This window comes from Macrotis lagotis, chromosome 1 (assembly GCF_037893015.1).
Source record: "Macrotis lagotis isolate mMagLag1 chromosome 1, bilby.v1.9.chrom.fasta, whole genome shotgun sequence".
Classification (NCBI taxonomy): Eukaryota; Metazoa; Chordata; class Mammalia; order Peramelemorphia; family Peramelidae; genus Macrotis; species Macrotis lagotis.
Window position 1 is genome coordinate 821,132,598 of NC_133658.1, and position 17,591 is coordinate 821,150,188.

The window sequence follows — 17,591 nt, forward strand, 5'->3', positions numbered from 1 at the left end:
ACTAGCAATCTGTTGGTTCTCAGTGAGATCCCAGAGACATTTTAATATAGCACATAGAGTAACAGATATGGAATCAGGAATCTCTGATACTTACTAGTTCCTACAATTCCCCTTCTCCCCTTCAGCTTCATATTTCACTGGAAAAAAAATAGGACCATTCACCAAGAGGTCCTTCTTTTCCCTTCTTTATCTCATATCTTCCAGAAACCTTCTTCCACAATATACTCTTTCACCTATCTCACATGAAGAAGTGGCTCTTCTCCTTGTCAGAAAATATGCACAGGTGATTTCCTCCTGACATCTCCAGCAGATTGTCTCTTCTATCATCCCCCACCCTCTCATTTATCTCCAATCTCTCCCTATTTACTAGCACTTCTCTAAGCCTATAAACAAACCCAAGTTGTTCCCATCCTCAAAGCCCTCCACCCCACCCCCTCTAGTTCTTTATCTCTCATCCTTTTTGTGGCTAAACTCTCTGAGAAAGTTATATATAATCAGTGTTTCTACTTCCTTTACTCTCACCTCAGTTCTGCAGTACAGCTTCCTACCTCATCATTCAACTTGAGAGAAATGATTATTTCTCTCACAAAAAGAAATTTCTCACTAGAGAAATGATTCTCTCACATGTTAATAACTAACTCCTAAATCAGAAACAAGTATTTCACCTTTTTCTTCTTCCTCATCGAGAAGTCAACCAGTGTGGGAACTCTCTCTCAAAGATTTATCCTGCCAGGATGACTGAGATCTAATTAAAGACAGTAAAAGAAATTCTAAGTTTATTCTATCCTATTCATTGTGTTTACTCAGACATGTGTGAGAAAATGTGGGTCCTTCTTTTCATCAGACATTTATAGAAACATCATATTCCACAGCAACTGAGTCTTGACAGATATACCCCAAGAGCTCGTTGCAATATAGTCCACCCTCTATTGCAAGTCATTTTCTCATTAATTGTTAACCAATCAGAATTGATTGCCACCCTCAGCAACACCTGCCTTTCCAAGAGTACATAAACTGTGAATCCACTACCATGAGGTGTGTTTGGTCTAAGAAAGATGCCCAAATGAATTCTTTTTATTAATAAACATGCTGCCATTATTAATAAAACAATTAAATTACCCTGAAACTTTGTCTCTTGATCTTTTAAAATGTCACATACTGAATCTGCTCTCTCCAATGATCTTCCTAAAGCACAAGTCTGACTATCATCCTCCTATTCAGTAAACTCTCGTGACTCCCAGTTAGTAGCATTGTCAAATATAAAACCCTGCTTGGCATTTGAAGCCCTTCATAACTATGTTCCTTCCAACTTTTCCAATTTCCAAGAATTTCTGGAATCTTTGCTGAGACCCTCCATATCCTCACTGTTCAAATTCATTGGCTGTCTTGTGAGCCTGGGATGTTCCCCTTCCCTCTCTCTGTCTCCTGGCTTCCTTCAAGACTCAACTAAAATTCCATCTTCTGCAAGAAATCTTTTCCTCTTAATGCTAGTGCCTTCTTCCATTTGAGATTATCTCTAATTGTGTTTTGATTTTAGATTTTTGCAAGGCAATAGGGTTAAGTGACTTGCCCAAGGTCACATAACTAGGTAAGCATTATGTATCTGAGATTCGATTTGAACTCCAGGGCTGGTGTTCTATCCATTGTGATCCCTAGCTGCCCCAAGGAATTATTTCTAAATAATTCTGAATTTATCTGATTTGTACATAATTGTTTTCATCTTGCCTCCCCCCCCCATTAAATTAGGAGCTGTTTTTGTCTTTGTATTTCCAGCGATTAGTACTGTGTTTGGAAAAGATGAGTTGACTTGACTAAGCTACGTGATCATGGGAAAGTCATGCAACCTATCTGAATCTCCATTTCCTCATCTGTATATTGGGATGAAAGAAAGCATGATATAAGGAATAGAGGGCTGGTCTTAGAATTGGATGGAACTCTGTTCAAATGTGACTTCTATTATACTGTCTATGGAAGTTCAAAGCTACACAAAACCCCTAGCTTTCTGAAACTTATGTCAAAATCGGGGGGAAAGAATGAAATGAAATAGTCTCTAAATTCTTGCTTGTCCAGTACCAGTTGTTCCTCATAATGATATAATCACACATCTAGACTCACACTCTACCCATTAAAAAAAGAGGTAAGAGATATTTTTGAGGTTCAAATGTGACAAATTATTGTTATCCATTAAATTTAAAACATCATGCAAATATCATTTATTGTCATAACCCAGGCTCACTTCAGTGGTTGGATGAGACATCAGAATGGGACTTTATGTGAATAAAATGTTGAGTCCTGTGAATATGATAAATTCACTACAAATTATTTTCTTTCAGTTTATAGTATTCTCTAATTATATTCTCTATCCATTTAACTGAATAAATCTAGGCAGTTGCTCTGTGCTACTAATAAAAAAGAGTGCCATCTTGTGGTAATTGCTTCAATTTCCAGACAAATGTCCATAATTTCCAATGCCCCTTGGGTGGGTAGCAGATGAAATTGGTTGTGATATTAGTAATAGAGGGGATCAGCTTAGGAATTTGTTACATTCAGAAGACCTGTGAAAATATACACATCACTTTTGGATGTAAGAGTTCTCATCCAGATAATCAAAAAAAGTAATGTCAAAGAAACATTGATTATAAGCTAGTGGAGCTCATCTAATCTAACCTCATAATTTTAGAGATGAGGAAACTGAGGTCCAAAGTCACAGGTAATGGAACTGGGATTCAAACTTAGAACCTCTCCATTATAGGAATTTTATGTAGATGTCAGGTTTTATTGTCTATTCCTGATACTAACAATGATTGATGAGGATGAGGATGATGACAAACAATAGGCTCTGATGTTACATTTATTTTTAATTAAAGTACAATAACTAGTCAATTTCACACAATCAAGTTTTTAAGGAAGAGAAACAGAAATTTATCCCAACACTTAAAATTACCTTTTTTTAAAAAATAGATCCAATCATTTTGAAACTACAAAACAGCCAATGATCCAAATACAATTGTCCAAATACAATTTAAGAAGTATCAAAACATTCTTTAAAAAACCACTTAGCAGCAAAAAAGTCAATACCATCTGAAATTCACCTAAACATTCATTTTTTTAACCAAATTAATATAGCAACAAAGCTCCAAGGATAACCAAGTAGCTGTATTTTTTTAAAAAAAATATACACAGAGGAATGCTGTGCTTAGCAAATCCATTTCTTTATACAAAACATACAATGTCTAAAACAACATTACCAGTAGTAGGCAAGCCCAACAGCTTTCCTAATATATGTCAGGAGTTGCAGTCATCCAGACAATATTTTTGGTTTCAAATTGTCATGGGGGAAACTCTGTAAAAGCTTCCTTCGAGCTTGTATTCTCAAACACTTGGGGCAGTTTTCTGACCTGAAGCAGTGTTTATGAAAGCAAGTTTTGCAAGCTGTAAATAAAAGAGAAAATTATCAATAGATAAAATGAGATATCCTTTGATTCTTAAGGAAACCAAAAACTATGCCAAAAAAACCCACTGAAATATATTTCCTACCCCCATCTCAATGAAATATGATACTTAAATAGTTCAGAAAAGGAAAGTCCAAAAGAGCATAGGAACACATCCCCCCACCCCACCCTATCCTAATTCCATTTGAGGTCACAGAGCAATGAGAAGACCCCAAGGGAGAACCCAAGATAAGTCTAGGATGAAAGGAGAATCTGACCAGAGATCCCTTCTGTGTCCTCCCAGTCGTTAAGAAGGAATTTGAGTGAAGCACAAGCTATTCCTCATTGACAAAACTGGATCCTAAAGAGGGTTGATTCCAGAAGTAAACAATCTGATCCACATTTAACCCAAATATTAATTTCCTACATTTCATGCTGAAATCACTTTTATATTTTACAGAAATCACAGTTTTACAATCTAAGAAACAGTTATGTGTTCAAAGATACCTGGGCATCTTTTGCATGTCGTGGTCTGGAATGGAAAGATGATAGTTTTGCTCTGACAGAATTCACAAATGAAGCCCTTTCCTTGACAAAGCTGGAAAAGAAGGACACAGTGAATTACCAATCTTGTTTCTTTTTTTTTGCAAGGCAATGGGGTTAAGTGACTTGCCCAAGGTCACACAGCTAGGCAATTATTAAGTGTCTGAGGTTGGATTTGAACTCAGGTCCACCAGGGCTGGTGCTCTATCCACTGTACCACCTAGCTGCCCCCCCCATTCTTATTTCTTATGATATTTTGAGATCCAGAAACCTAGCTATTCACTGTTTTCACCATGAGGATTGACAAAGGTCATTTTTAAACAACCTGTTTTCTTGTTCTTCACTGTTATATAATATAATCATCCAAAGAAATGGTCCACCTTTCCTAAGAGATAGGCAATGGGATGTCATTCAAAGAACCCTGACTTTGGAACGAGGGGACTTCAAGTCATATCCTTCACTTTCTATCAAACTAGTACAGAGCAACTCATTTAACTTGCATCTCTTTCTTATCCTTAAAATGATGAGGTCAGTTGCAATGACCTCTTAAGTCTTCTAGCTCTAAATGTATGATCCATAAAACAAGGTGGCTTAAGGTATTAGAGAAGCACTTATTTTTGTAAAATATTTCCCTATTTGGACATAAAAGTTTTTCAATTTAAGTATTTATGGAACCTCCTGATGTTTTTGATCTGTAGTTGGCTTAACTTTAGTCAGCCTCACCCAAACACTCAGAATTTCCAAGCTGCATTTTCCAAGTAAAAGAAAAACTTTCAAAATAAAGACTTTGCTGATGAAATCAAAACCATACAGGAACAGGAAGAGCCACATTTCATCTCCACCAGCCTGTCTAATATTAGATTTATCTCAAAAATACTTTCAGTTAAACTAGAAGACAAGGAGCTAATTTTTATTCACTTACAAAAAAGCTGTTTTTTATTTACCTGTTCATTAAACATTAAAGAAGATTTAAGATAAAATAATTATAGCCGGATAAGGACTTGTCCCAGGACTATTTCTATCTGAATTCTGTTTTTAAAAATCAAAGATAATAAAAATAAATTAGTAACACTTAAGATTTGTAATACCTAAAATTTGCAAAAAACCTTTTATATTCACAATCTCATGAGTCTTACAATAACATGTGAGGCATGAATTATACTCATTTCACAGATGAGGAAACTAAAGCTCAGAGATGCTAAGTGACTTTACAATGCCAAAAAAACCATACCTAGCAAGTATGAAGGGTGGCATTTTAACCAAGCTTCCCTTCCCTCCAAGTTCTTTCCCCACATCCCATGCTACCACTCTTCCCTTAGTCTAGACTTTGCTAGAATTGTGGGTATTGACCCATACAGATCTTTTTAAGTGGAGGTGGGTTTCCTTACTTCACAGCTGTCCACATGAACAAGGGAGGCTTTCAAAAGTACTCTCAGAACAGCAGCCAATTGTCCCTTTTTGATCTTGACCAGGTCATCCAGAGAGAACAGGTGGAGTTCATTTGTCAAATGTCCTGGCACCTGCTCAAAATCTTTTAGTATGCTAGTGGGATTGGGGAGGAGACAAAACATAGAATTCCAGATCATTTTATAAATCATAATAAGAAGCAGAGAAAAATCCTAATTTTTCTGGTACTACTATAATTCACCCTTCAAATTCCAGAATATTCCAGAATATAGAGAGCCAGGCAGACAGTAGAGAGTTCACTGATTCTGGGTAAAGTTGGAAAGAGACAGAGAGACAACGAGACACAAAGCCCCAGAGATGAGACAAAGAGACAGTGACAAGACACAGAAGCAGAAACAAAACACTGAGGCAGAGAGACAAACAGTAAGGCAGAGATAACAGACAAACAAGACAGAGAGACAGAGACAAGCCTCAGAGACAAGAGGCAGAAACAAGAGGTAAAAAGACAGAGATAAGACACAGAAAGGTAGAGACAAGAGACAGAGAGGCAGTGAAGAAAGACATAGAAACACAGAGATGAAGACACAGAGAAATAAAGAGAAAGATAGAAAGGCAGATCCAGACACATACACAAAGCAATTCAGACAAAAGTATATAATGAAAAATTTGCTTTAAAAAAATATTGCTATTGGAAGGATTTGCATGAACTGATGCTGAGTGAGATGAGCAGAACCACTTAAACATTGTCCACCCTAACAGCAACATGGGGGTGATGATCAACTTTGATGTACTTGCTCATTCCATCCGTGCAACCATCAGGCACGATTTTGGGGTATCTGCAATGGAGAATACCATCTGTATCCAGAGAAAGAATTGTGGAGTTTGAACAAAGACCAAAGACTATTACCTTCAATTTAGGGAAAAAACCCATTATCTTACTATGTAATTTTGCTGTCTCTTATACTTTATTTTTCCTTCCTTAAGGATACGATTTCTCTCTCACCACATTCAACTGAAAGCAATGTATACCATGGAAACAATGTAAAGACTAACAGAATGCCTTCTGTGGGGGGTGGGGGGAGGGAAGGGAGGTGTGGGGGGGGAATTGCAAAACTTGAAATAAATAAAATCTGTCTTTAAAAAAAAAGTATTGGGGCAGCTAGGTGGTACAGTGGATAGAGCACCGGCCCTGGAGTCAGGAGTAGCTGAGTTCAAATCCAACCTTAGACACTTAATAATTACCTAGCTGTGTGGCCTTGGGCAAGCCACTTAACCCCATTGCCTTACTAAAACCTAAAAAATATTGCTCAAATAGAAATTTTGATCCTCAAATTTGATCCATGGGTTTAACACAAACAACAATGAAAGCATTCTACCAAATTAGTTCAAATATTTATGCCAAAGAAAAGGGTCAAAGTGAAAAGATAATGTGTGGTCCAAATGCAAAATGAAATTTCTGTACTGATCCCTAAATTCACTTTGGTGACCCCACATTATTTGTTTGGCGGAGAAGTCAACAGAGCTAAAGGAAGCAATTAAGTGTGGTAAGTATGGCTAGACCATTCCTCTGAGGAGGGCAAACCAAAACTAGAGAATGGGGCTGGTAAAGGGCAAGATATTTTACCCTCCCCTCCCCCCCAAGTCAATCTTGCCAAAACATTGATTGGAAACTTAAGGAAAGAGGCTAAGAAAGCTCCATATGAGATACAGTCTCACTAATGAAAAATGCTTCCTGCAACGGTTTAAATAATTTTCCTAGTTTGCTGAAGCATAAAAAAAAAAAGCTCTGGGCTACCTTTTTAACCTTTTCCTTGAACTGTTCCCCCCCTATTTCTACCCTGTGATTCTGATAGTTTGGTAGCACACTTGATAGAATGTCAAGGGCAGAGTCAGGAAGACTGAGATCAAATCTGGCCTCAGATATTTACTAGCTGTGACTCTAGGCAATTCACTTAACCTCTGCTTTACTTACTTCAACTAAATTAGGGATTAAAAACAACCTTACCTCACAGGGTTGTTGTGAGATTCAAATGAGATAAAATTTGTGAAGTGCCTAGAGTAAGTCTTATATAAAGGTGTTATCTGCTTTTGCCCACCCCTCACCCCAAACACACATATCTTCAACCAAACTGAACTGTATGGGTGTCCCCTGAAATTCTGCACTTTACCACCTCTGGACCTTTGCCTTTTCCTATGCCTCTAATATCCTTACTGTTTATCCACCTATTGTAATCTTTCTCATTAAAATCTAATTAAAAAGCCACCTCCCTCTATGAAGCCTTCTCAAATTCTCTACACTTGGAAAAGATATATCCCTTTTATGTACTCACTATATTACATACATACATCTATGAGAGAGAGAGAGAGAGAGAGAGAGAGAGAGAGAGAGAGAGAGAGAGTGAGTTCTTATTAGGTACTTGTTCTCTTATGCACTTAGCAAATTCTATTTTGCATCATCCTTATTTATATCCTATCTGCACCTATTAGATTGTAACCTTTCTGAGGATAACATCTAGGCCTTTCCTATCTCTGTATCCTCAACCCCATCTTACCCCTTATACTCCATAGTACCTCTAACATGGTAGGCATTTCAATTTTTTTTGAATAAATGATTAAAATTTTTTTTAGAAAAAACAAGCAAAAAGAATGAATTAATGGATAAATTGGATGGAAGGAGATGAAAGCTCAGTTAAAGGGCAGAAACTAGCTATTAAGAATCCCCACCTCACATTCCTGAAGATATTTTACTCAAAATAGTACCTTTCAGCAAATCTGCAGGTCTTTAATAGCTTCTTAATCTGAACAAGCTTCTCTTGAATCTCCTAAGGTCCAAAACAATGAAGGCATTGTTACTCAAATGGTAGTAGAGGAAAATCACACACCATAAGCACATACTGCAAAGGACTACAATTTAAGAATCAACCTTAACACTTCCCTGCCTGCTTAAATGCATTTGTTTTCTCATATTCAGCTAGTTTAATTCCTAAATTCCTACCATGCTTCATGCACTTAATAGCTGTATGACCCTAAACAGGTCCCTTAATTTCTCTCAGCCTCAGTTTCCTCATCTGTAAAATGGGGAGAATAGCCTCCATCTCACAGGATTGTCAAGTAGATCGGAGTTAACATATGCAAAGTGCTTTGTAAACCTTAAAGTCCTATGTAAATATTAGCTGTCAAACAGCCCCTGCTGACAAAGATCATACATTTTACTAGAGGAATGAAACTTATGAACATATAAATAAATTCAAGTTAATTAGAGAGACCTCAAGGGATGTGGAGTTGGGAGGTCTGAGGGTGAGGGGTTGGGGAATCTAAGAAGATTTTATAGAAGAGATGGCTTTGGACCTGGACCTTCCCAAAAGACAAGGATTTTTGAAAGACAGACTGTAAATGGAGTTGGGAATTGAATTACTGGATTTGAAAAACAATTTGAAATATATATTTTTATATATGCATATAGATATAGATTTATAGATACATCTATGTGTTCATATATGCATATATATGCATACATTGATATAGGACTTAATATGTGTTCTTTACAATTATTATTTCATTTGTGCTTCACAATAATCTTGGGAGTTAAGTGCTATTATTATCCACATTTTATAGATAAGGAAATTGAGACAAAAATAAGTGAGTTGCCCAGGATCACGCGGCTAATTAAGTATCTGAGTCCAAATTCGAACTCAGTTCTCTTCCTGATTCTAGGTCTGCCATTCTAGTACAGAAAGCAAATAATATCAAACAAGGCTGAATATGTAGAGATGTCCGAGTACCTTAAATACCAGGCTAAGGAATTTGTATCTTATTCTGAAATCAGTGGGGAATCATTTAAGGTTTCTGGGTTGGGGGAGTCATAATCAACCTAAACATTATGAAGGTTGTTTTGACAGCTTTGCAGGATACTGGAAAAGTTGGGAGTAGGAAACCTACTCAGGAGACCACTGCAACAGCCAACTGTCCTCAGTTTCAGGCTTCAGCAGCTTTCAAAGGTCTATGTTGAGACAAAAGCTTACCCTGACCCGATCCAATTCCTTTGCTTTGGCATACAGGTTGTGACTGATGTAACGCAAATTGAATAAGGGTTGATGCCATATGCTGTCCAGGAGGTGCTTAGAAAATTTGCTAACATGATATTTGCGGAAATCCCAATTCATGAGAATCCGGGCAGGAATATACGATTCTGCATAACTGTGGCAGCAGTCACAGAAATACTTCCCAAGGTAATCACAATAGCGGAGTCTCTTGATGTACTCTGAAATTAAAACAAAGGTAAGCTGAGGCTAGGAGAGGGAATGGCATGTCACTGAGAAGGGGCAGGGAACCTCTGGTCAGAAGACCATATTAGACAATTGGCGATGTCAAGGTAACCACAGGTGGGGACTCAAAATTCAAAAATCTAGTAGCTTTTTAGGGGTAAACTAATTGTTTGACCAAACATAGTCTGCAAATGTTATAAATCTCCAAATGTCCCTTGGCAGGAAAAAAGTTCCCCATCCCTGGAAGAAAAAACACTGAGCTTGGAGTTGAATGTCCTACTTGTGAAAGGATGTGTGGCTCTAGGTTAAGTCCCTTGACCTAAGTCTCAGTCTCTTCATCTGTAAAATGGAGAGAATGCTACTTACATTACCACCAATCAGAGGAAATGAGATAATAAAATGTCAGCTATTGCTACTATTACTAAGTACTTTATTATGTTAGGCATTTGATTTTCACAACCTTGGTTTGAAATTGAATTTGGTTTTCTCTTATTTTGCTCTAAAAATTTTCCTGCCTTTTCTATTATTATTTCCATATACAGAAGAAGAAACAGAAATTAAGTCATTTGTCCGAGTCACATATCTAGTGAATATTGGAGGCCCAGGGCTCTAAGGTGTCAACTAGCTTTATAATTATAATTATAAAGCAATGTGTAAACCAAGAGCATTATTATGACAGATATGAAACAGTAATAATCTCAAGCTCTGTATTCTTCTTTAATTGTTACTAAATATCCAGACTTCTAGAGTCAGCAAAGGAAGCTTTCCACTCATTTAAAGCTGCTACTTGGACTCAGGGAAACTCTAAACCCAGTTGCTTAACTGGGAAGGTGAAAGGCAGATCTAACAGGAAGAGAAAATTCTGATCTGTGCCTCCATTAAGTCAAAAAATAAGAAACAGCTGACTTTAATAAGGCACTTGAGGACTGGTGAAGTATTTTACATGTATTTTCTTTGACCATCATAATGGTCCTCTGAGGTATTAATCTCATTTTTTTGATGAGGCAAATCACAAAGATGAAGTGACTTGCACATGGTCACAAAGCTAAAGTATTAGAGATTCCATTCAAAGTCAAGTCTCTGGTAAAACTCAAAGTCTACAAATCTTTCTATTAGAGCACACTGTCTCTCAAATTTTTTAAAAAGTAAATAAATGCTGATTGTCAAAATGATTTCTCCTCAGAAGTTCACCACTAGGAAAATAATCTCCCTCTATTCAGTAGGGAGGTAGGGGATTATCAGTGAAAAATCACAAGCTGCATTGCCCAATAGGTCCAAAGTCTTCCTTCAGATTTTATAATGTCACTTCCTTACTCAAGCTATTTTGTTGTTCAATCTTTTCAATTGTGTTTGACTATGACTCCATTTGAAGCTTTTTTTGGTGAAGATACTGGGATGGTTTGGCATTTCCTTCTCCAATTCATTTTACAGAGGAAAATGAGGCAAATAGGGTTAAGTGACTCTCTCAGGGTCATACAAGATAATGTCTGAGATCAGAATTGAACTCAGGAAGACGAATCTTCCTGACTTCAGGTCCAACTCTATCCATTGTGCCATCTACCTACTTTTACTCAAGCCTCTGGGATAAATATAACTTTTTCTGCATGACTTTTAAAGATCTTAATAATATTGCTTCAAACTACCTCTCCAGTCATCATTTATTGCTTATTCCTGGACTCTACAATACAGTGGAAATTGTCTTCCTACCCTTCCTTGTCTTTGACCCTTCATCCTGCCTCCATGACTTTGCACTAGGTGTCCCCGATTCCTAGAATTAGATCCTCTTCCCTTCCACTTCATAGAATCCCTTACTTCCTTCTGCCATGAAAACGTTCCTGTTCTTCCAATTGCAAGTACATTCCCTCCCCAAACTAATTTGTTTACATTGGTACATGTTCCCCCCAATAGAATATGAGCTAGCACCCAGTATAGTGTTGACTAATTGAACATGTTGATATATTTTCCTTTGTAGTCAAGGAGGGTTATAATTTGAGGGGAAGGTGGTGAAAGAGGAAAAAAGAGTCACTGGAAAAGTTCAGTCATTTTTTTTAAAGGAAAAAAATCAACAAAACATTTTTAAAGGCCAAGCTGATATCAAAGAAAACTCAGGCATAATTAAATATGTTTTAGATATAGATATAGGTAAATATATTTTTATCTATTTGGTTTCATTTGCTAATTTGTAATTTGAGGAAGCTGAAATAGATAATCTCTAAAAAGTCCTGTGGTCTTTACAGGGTCTTAAATATCACAGTAATAACAATTAAATGGTGGGGAATATCAGATACAAGAAGACAAGTACTAAGGGGCAGGGCAGCCATTTTGTGCTCATTCTGTCATACATACTACAGAGGTAGTTGTCTACTAAAATAGCTAACATTTATAAATCGCCATCCTAAGGGCTTTGTGAGGTCACTTGGACTTCACAACTTGGGGAGAAATGTGTTGTTAGCTTTACTTTATAGCTGAAGAAACTGAAGCAAGCACTACACTAAGTACTGTGCCCACTGGACTTGGGGAATAAGGGAAAAACAAGGGAAAAGATCTCCCTTAAAATTTTTCTACTCAGAAAAGAGTATTTGTTATATAAAAAGCATTCCTGAAAAATCTCAGCTGCTGCTTATTATTATTTTTTACAATTAATTCTGAATCAGTCACCTATACCAAACCAGACTTACTCTGTTCTATCGGTGTTCCACAGCCAGCACAAGAAAAATTTTGGGCAGAGACCACAAAGTCCCTCCTGTAACAAAGAATAGAAACAGTTATATTTGATAAGAATTGGTAGGGATAGAATAAAAGTGACTGTTTTCATGGTTTGGGACGATTTTGCCTTTCAAAGAAGAAATAAGGAAGGAACATATGTCCTGGCCAATATCTGAAACATTGCCCTCTCTGTATAACAATCAGAGACTTTATAAAACAATTACAACTTGGCTTATCACATAAACAAATATCATAATAGCCCAGAGACCAAAATCAGGCATCTCTAAAACAGTTTGTCTTTATAAGAAATAATGTTGGGGTGGCTAGGTGGCATAGTGGATAAAGCACCAGCCTTGGAGTCAGGAGTGCCTGGGTTCAAATCCAGCCTCAGACACTTAATAATTACCTAGCCATGTGACCTTGGGCAAGCCACTTAACCCCATTTGCCTTGCAAAAACCTTAAAAAAATATAATGTTACAAAGTTTCCAACCTTTAGGGAGAAGTAGGTATACTCCATTATGAAACTACCATAGATCTTCTTTAAGGACTTGTTCAAGATTTAGATAAAGGATTGAACTGAATAAAGGCAGAAGTATAAAATAAGATTCATCATCATTCAGTGACTACATTTCAAGGGACCTTAGCAACAACACACGCACATGCACACACACACACACACACACACACATACACAAAAGACATGTAAATAAAATATTTACCCAAAGATGCTCAATGAGACAAAAAGTCAGAACCATCCAACATTCTCAAGGAAGTATCATCATGTTTTATTGAACTTGTGTCTGACTGTGAATCATTCTGAATATAATCTATAGTTTGGGCAAGTTAAAGTTTATCTATGATTGGGTTCAATTTCTAACAGGAATGGCCCCATAAAAATATAGTGCCCTTCTCTTGTCTTTCCCCTTCCCTTAAAGAAGGCTTACTTTTGGATAAAAGTTGATTAGATAAAGTTAATTGATTCACTCCTGTACATGAATTACCTCAGACAGAAGAAAACAGAAGGCTGAGCCATCTTGAGCTCTTCCTAGAATCACCTGAAGTTGGAAGAAGGGGGCTCAGAATTCATCAAGTCTAACATTTTCTTGAAAAGAGGCTCCCACTTCAGTTGAAGAAGGTGAAGAAGAATCCATGACCTCCAGAAGAAACCTTGCCATATTTGCAAAGCCCTAATCATTAAGTAGTTTTTCGCAAAATCATGCACAAATTGACCTCTTTCAAACTTCCACTGAGAATTCCTAATTCTATCTTCAGGGGTGAAACAAAATGTTTGTCTTTCTTACATATGAAAACCCTTCAAATACCCAAACACAGTTTTTATTCACTTTTCTTCCCTCCCTAAAAATCTTTTCTTCCTCAAGTGTTTCTTCATCTCTTTACCATTGTGGTACAACCACCCCTAGATAGTCTCCATTTTGTTATTTCCTTCCTAAAATATGGCACCCAAACACAATCCAAATGTAGTCTTTCTAAAAGTGATTGGTTGGTTTTGTTCTTCTTTGTCAAAGAGGACCAAAATGACATTACTATTTTAAAGTCAAGTTATGTTGTGTCTGACTGTGGCCAATCAGACCAAGATGAACTTAAAACGTTCTATCACATTTCAGGCACAGGTAGCCCATGTGATCATTTGGGGTGAATTCTTTAAATTTGTGCACCTCTTGATTCTTTTTAGACCAAGGTAGGGTTTGTAGAATTAGAGTGAGTCAAGGTTAATACCTCATTTTTTCATTTTCTCCATATGAATATTCCAAAATTAAGTAAATACTAATGTGACCAAAAAAAACCTTTCATTTTCCAGTTCTGTTAGAAATCAAAAGTCTTGTGAAAAACAGGGCAGCAACAAATCACTTCAGTTAAAAAACTAAAAACCAAACATTTTAATGTCTCTTTTTTGATATGACTAGTTTCCAAGGATACCAAACTTGCTAAATATTAGTTAATGAAAATGAAAGGAGAGTAAAGAGGTCAATGTATCAACTCAACTTACTTAAGTGGTGGATGAACATTAAATATTATTTCAAATCTAGGTGGAGTCCAATCTTTAGACCCTCTAATCCTGGTCTTAAACTTTATCTCCTTGACTACATCAAAACTGGACTCAAAGTCTTTTCGAAAACTGTCTTCATTTACAGCCTGGAAAACATAAAACAGAGAGATTTAAATATCAATTTAAATTATAGTTTAGCAGGAAATTTAAGCTAAGCAGCAAATAGAACCACTTTAAAATTTGTCAAAATTTAGTATCTATTTTTCCAACAAAAATATTTTGCCTTTGGAAAAAAGTAGCATTAGTAAGCATTTATTAAATGGTTACTATGTACCAGACTGGGCAAAGACAAAAGTGAACAATGTCAAATATACTTCAAATCCCCTACAAAGGTATCCCCCTAATGGATGGGGTTAAGTGCCTCAATTCTTTCTTCCTCCCATGAGTCAACTAAAGCCTGAAATTCTCCTTCCTTGGTATTTTTAGATGCTTTGCTTTTTATAAATTGACATCACCTGGGGCAGCTAGGTGACATAAAGCAGTGGATAAAGCAATAGCCCTGGAGTCAGGAGGACCTGAGTTCAAATCCAACCTCGACACTTAAAACTTACTTAACTGTGTGACCTTTTGCTTTGCGAAAACTAAAAAAAAAAAAATTGACATCACCCAAGGAAATCAATTTCACTTGGTATACTTTTATAAAAAACAGAAACACTCAAGATGTTAGAAAGCTTTCAAAGAAAAGCCAATTTATTTTGGCCCAGATACTTACCATGGACCCATTTGCTTGACTAGAACTTGCCTGGTGAAAGTCAACCTCTACCAGCCTGCAGCGCCTGCAAAAAGCTCGGTATAGGTCCTTTGCTATCAGCTCAGCTGAGTTGAAATCTGGTTCACCAATGCATCTGAAATTCAGATAAACTTAATTTGCTAAGCAAAATCACCAGAACATGGATTCAGAGCAGCTTGGGACCTTAGCTATCATCTAGTAAATCCCTCCTCATTTTCCAGATGGAGAAACTAAGGCCCAGAATAGATAAGTGATTTGTCCAAAATTATACAAGAGATAAATGACAGAAACAATGTTTGAACTCTGGTCTTCTGATCTGAAATTCAGCACTTCTTACACTATGATGCCTCTACCCTGCCATGCTGCCAGAGATACTGGCTTCCTTCCAATTCTCCAGGTTCCCTTGTGATCCCTCTCACATTTGTCAAGGAGGCTAAATATTCAGGTTTTACTTTGCAATGAAAATGCTGGTAATGACCAATGACCCATAGCTAAGAAAGTTACCTTTTGTTCAAGTCATTGAAACATTTACAATTTTCTGTGATTTTCTCAAAGTCTTCAAGTTCTTTAGAAAGACAAGAAAAAGATACATTAGACTCATGCACTCACAGACCACAATAAAGGGATGTCAAATTAACTTGCTCAGATTTCACAATAGGAATTGATGTTCTACAACTAAAGAAGCCAATTCATTCCAGATCTCTGGACTTCAGGTCTCTCTAAATTCCTTTTTATAGAAATAACTCCCAGGATAATATTTTTTTAAATCCACAAAAGATAGTCATGATATCTAAATCTTTATCTGTGTGTGTGTGTGTGTGTGTATATAGATGCATGTATATAGGCATATATAGATATGTAAAGAAAAATATAAATGAGTACATAGACCATATATATATATATATATATATATATATATGTGCATGCTATAGGCATAAATGCAATTACATATGTTCACAAAATGGGGCTATAAATTAGTCCAACTATTCTAGAAAACAATTTGAATTATACTAAGAAAGTGACTAAAATGTCCATAATCACTGATCCAATGCTAGATAAGTAAACCCAAGAAAGTCAGTTATAAAAAAAGAATGTTCCATGTACACTGAAATAGCTAAAGCAGCTCTTTGTGGTAGCAAAAACAAATAGATGTTTATATTTAGGGAATTGCTAAACAAATTATGGTACATGAATGTTATTGTGCTGTAAGAAGTAATGAATATAATGAATACAGAGGAATCATGTAAAAACACAAATTTATACAAAGTGAAGTTAAACAGAAACAGGGGAAAAATATACACAAATCACAATAATGCAAGTGGGTAAAAGCAACTACCATAAAACAATTGAAAAGGAGTGCTATGAAATGATGAAGGATAAGCTTGATCCCAAAGAAGAGACTAGAAGACACTTCTCCCCCTGCTCCTTTGTAGTGATTCTGGTCCATGGACATAGAACATTGCATATAGCAACAACAGTTTTTTTCTAAGTACTGATTAATTTTACTAATTCTTCTTCTTCCTCATTTTTCAAGTTTTTAAAAAATATTCTTTCTTATAAGAGATAGCTCTCTGGGAGAGACTAGAGGGAGAAATTAAGAGAGGAAATTAAAGTGGCATAAAATACAACAAAATCAATAAAATCTATTTTTAAGAAAGAAATTATTACAACCAAGCTTGGTCCCAAAGAAGAGATATGAGACTATAGCTTCTTCTCTTCTTTGCAGAGGTTAGAGACTGTGGATATGGCATATGTCTGATATGGTGATTAGATGTGCTAATATAGGGGTGAGAGGGAAATATTTCCCTTTTTTTTTAAATTGATGTTATAAAGGATAGCTTTCTGGGAGAAGATGGGGGAATGTCTATATAGGTAAATGTCTACTATAAAAACAGCAGATATCAATAACAATTTAACAAAAGGAAAGGGATTTTTTTTAAATCCACAACTGAAATTTTGTCATTGTGATACCACATACACAGAAAGGATGTGTCGGTGAACAAAAGGAGTTTATTTCTCCTAGACTGATCACTATAATCTCTACTTTTCCTTGCCCTTTCCTCAGGTACAAATGACATAAAAAAAGAAAAAGTATCAAAGTTGTTTTAGAATCATAAACACTTGAGAGCAAGAGAAGGCCTAATTATCTAATCTGACCCACTCACTTCACAGATGAGAAAATTGAGACAGAGAAGCAAACTGATTTATCCAAGATCAAAGCCAGTTAGGACAACAATCCCCTGGTCTCTTTCCAAACACATTGGCACAAACATATCATATGAATTTTCACATCTTACCCACAATGACAAAGTCACTGTAGTCACATTCACAGAGCTCCTTCAGGTCATTTTGATGAAGAGGTGTTTCAACAACTGGGTTTACTTGTAATGCAGAACAACCTAGAAAGGAGAAATAAAATGTTTTTAGCAAACTTTAAGGG

The 17,591-nt window shown here is 36.3% G+C and overlaps 1 protein-coding gene across 8 annotated transcripts in view; it reads right to left on the bottom strand.

Moving 5' to 3' along the window:
- Positions 1-440: 440 nt before the first annotated feature.
- The window catches only part of RUBCNL (rubicon like autophagy enhancer), a 47,025-nt gene continuing 29,874 nt past the window's right edge, over positions 441-17,591 (bottom strand). For 5 of the 8 annotated variants that reach the window (XM_074217096.1, XM_074217098.1, XM_074217099.1 and 2 more), the window contains 10 exons: positions 17,449-17,550; positions 15,656-15,716; positions 15,134-15,266; positions 14,362-14,507; positions 12,325-12,389; positions 9,404-9,642; positions 8,142-8,203; positions 5,363-5,516; positions 3,939-4,029; positions 441-3,432 (listed from right to left, as the gene is read on the bottom strand). In XM_074217096.1, coding sequence (XP_074073197.1) covers positions 3,299-3,432; positions 3,939-4,029; positions 5,363-5,516; positions 8,142-8,203; positions 9,404-9,642; positions 12,325-12,389; positions 14,362-14,507; positions 15,134-15,266; positions 15,656-15,716; positions 17,449-17,550 — 1,187 coding nt within the window. In that variant the 3' untranslated portion in view covers positions 441-3,298. The other 3 variants (XM_074217100.1, XM_074217101.1, XM_074217102.1) reach the window with 3 other exon arrangements.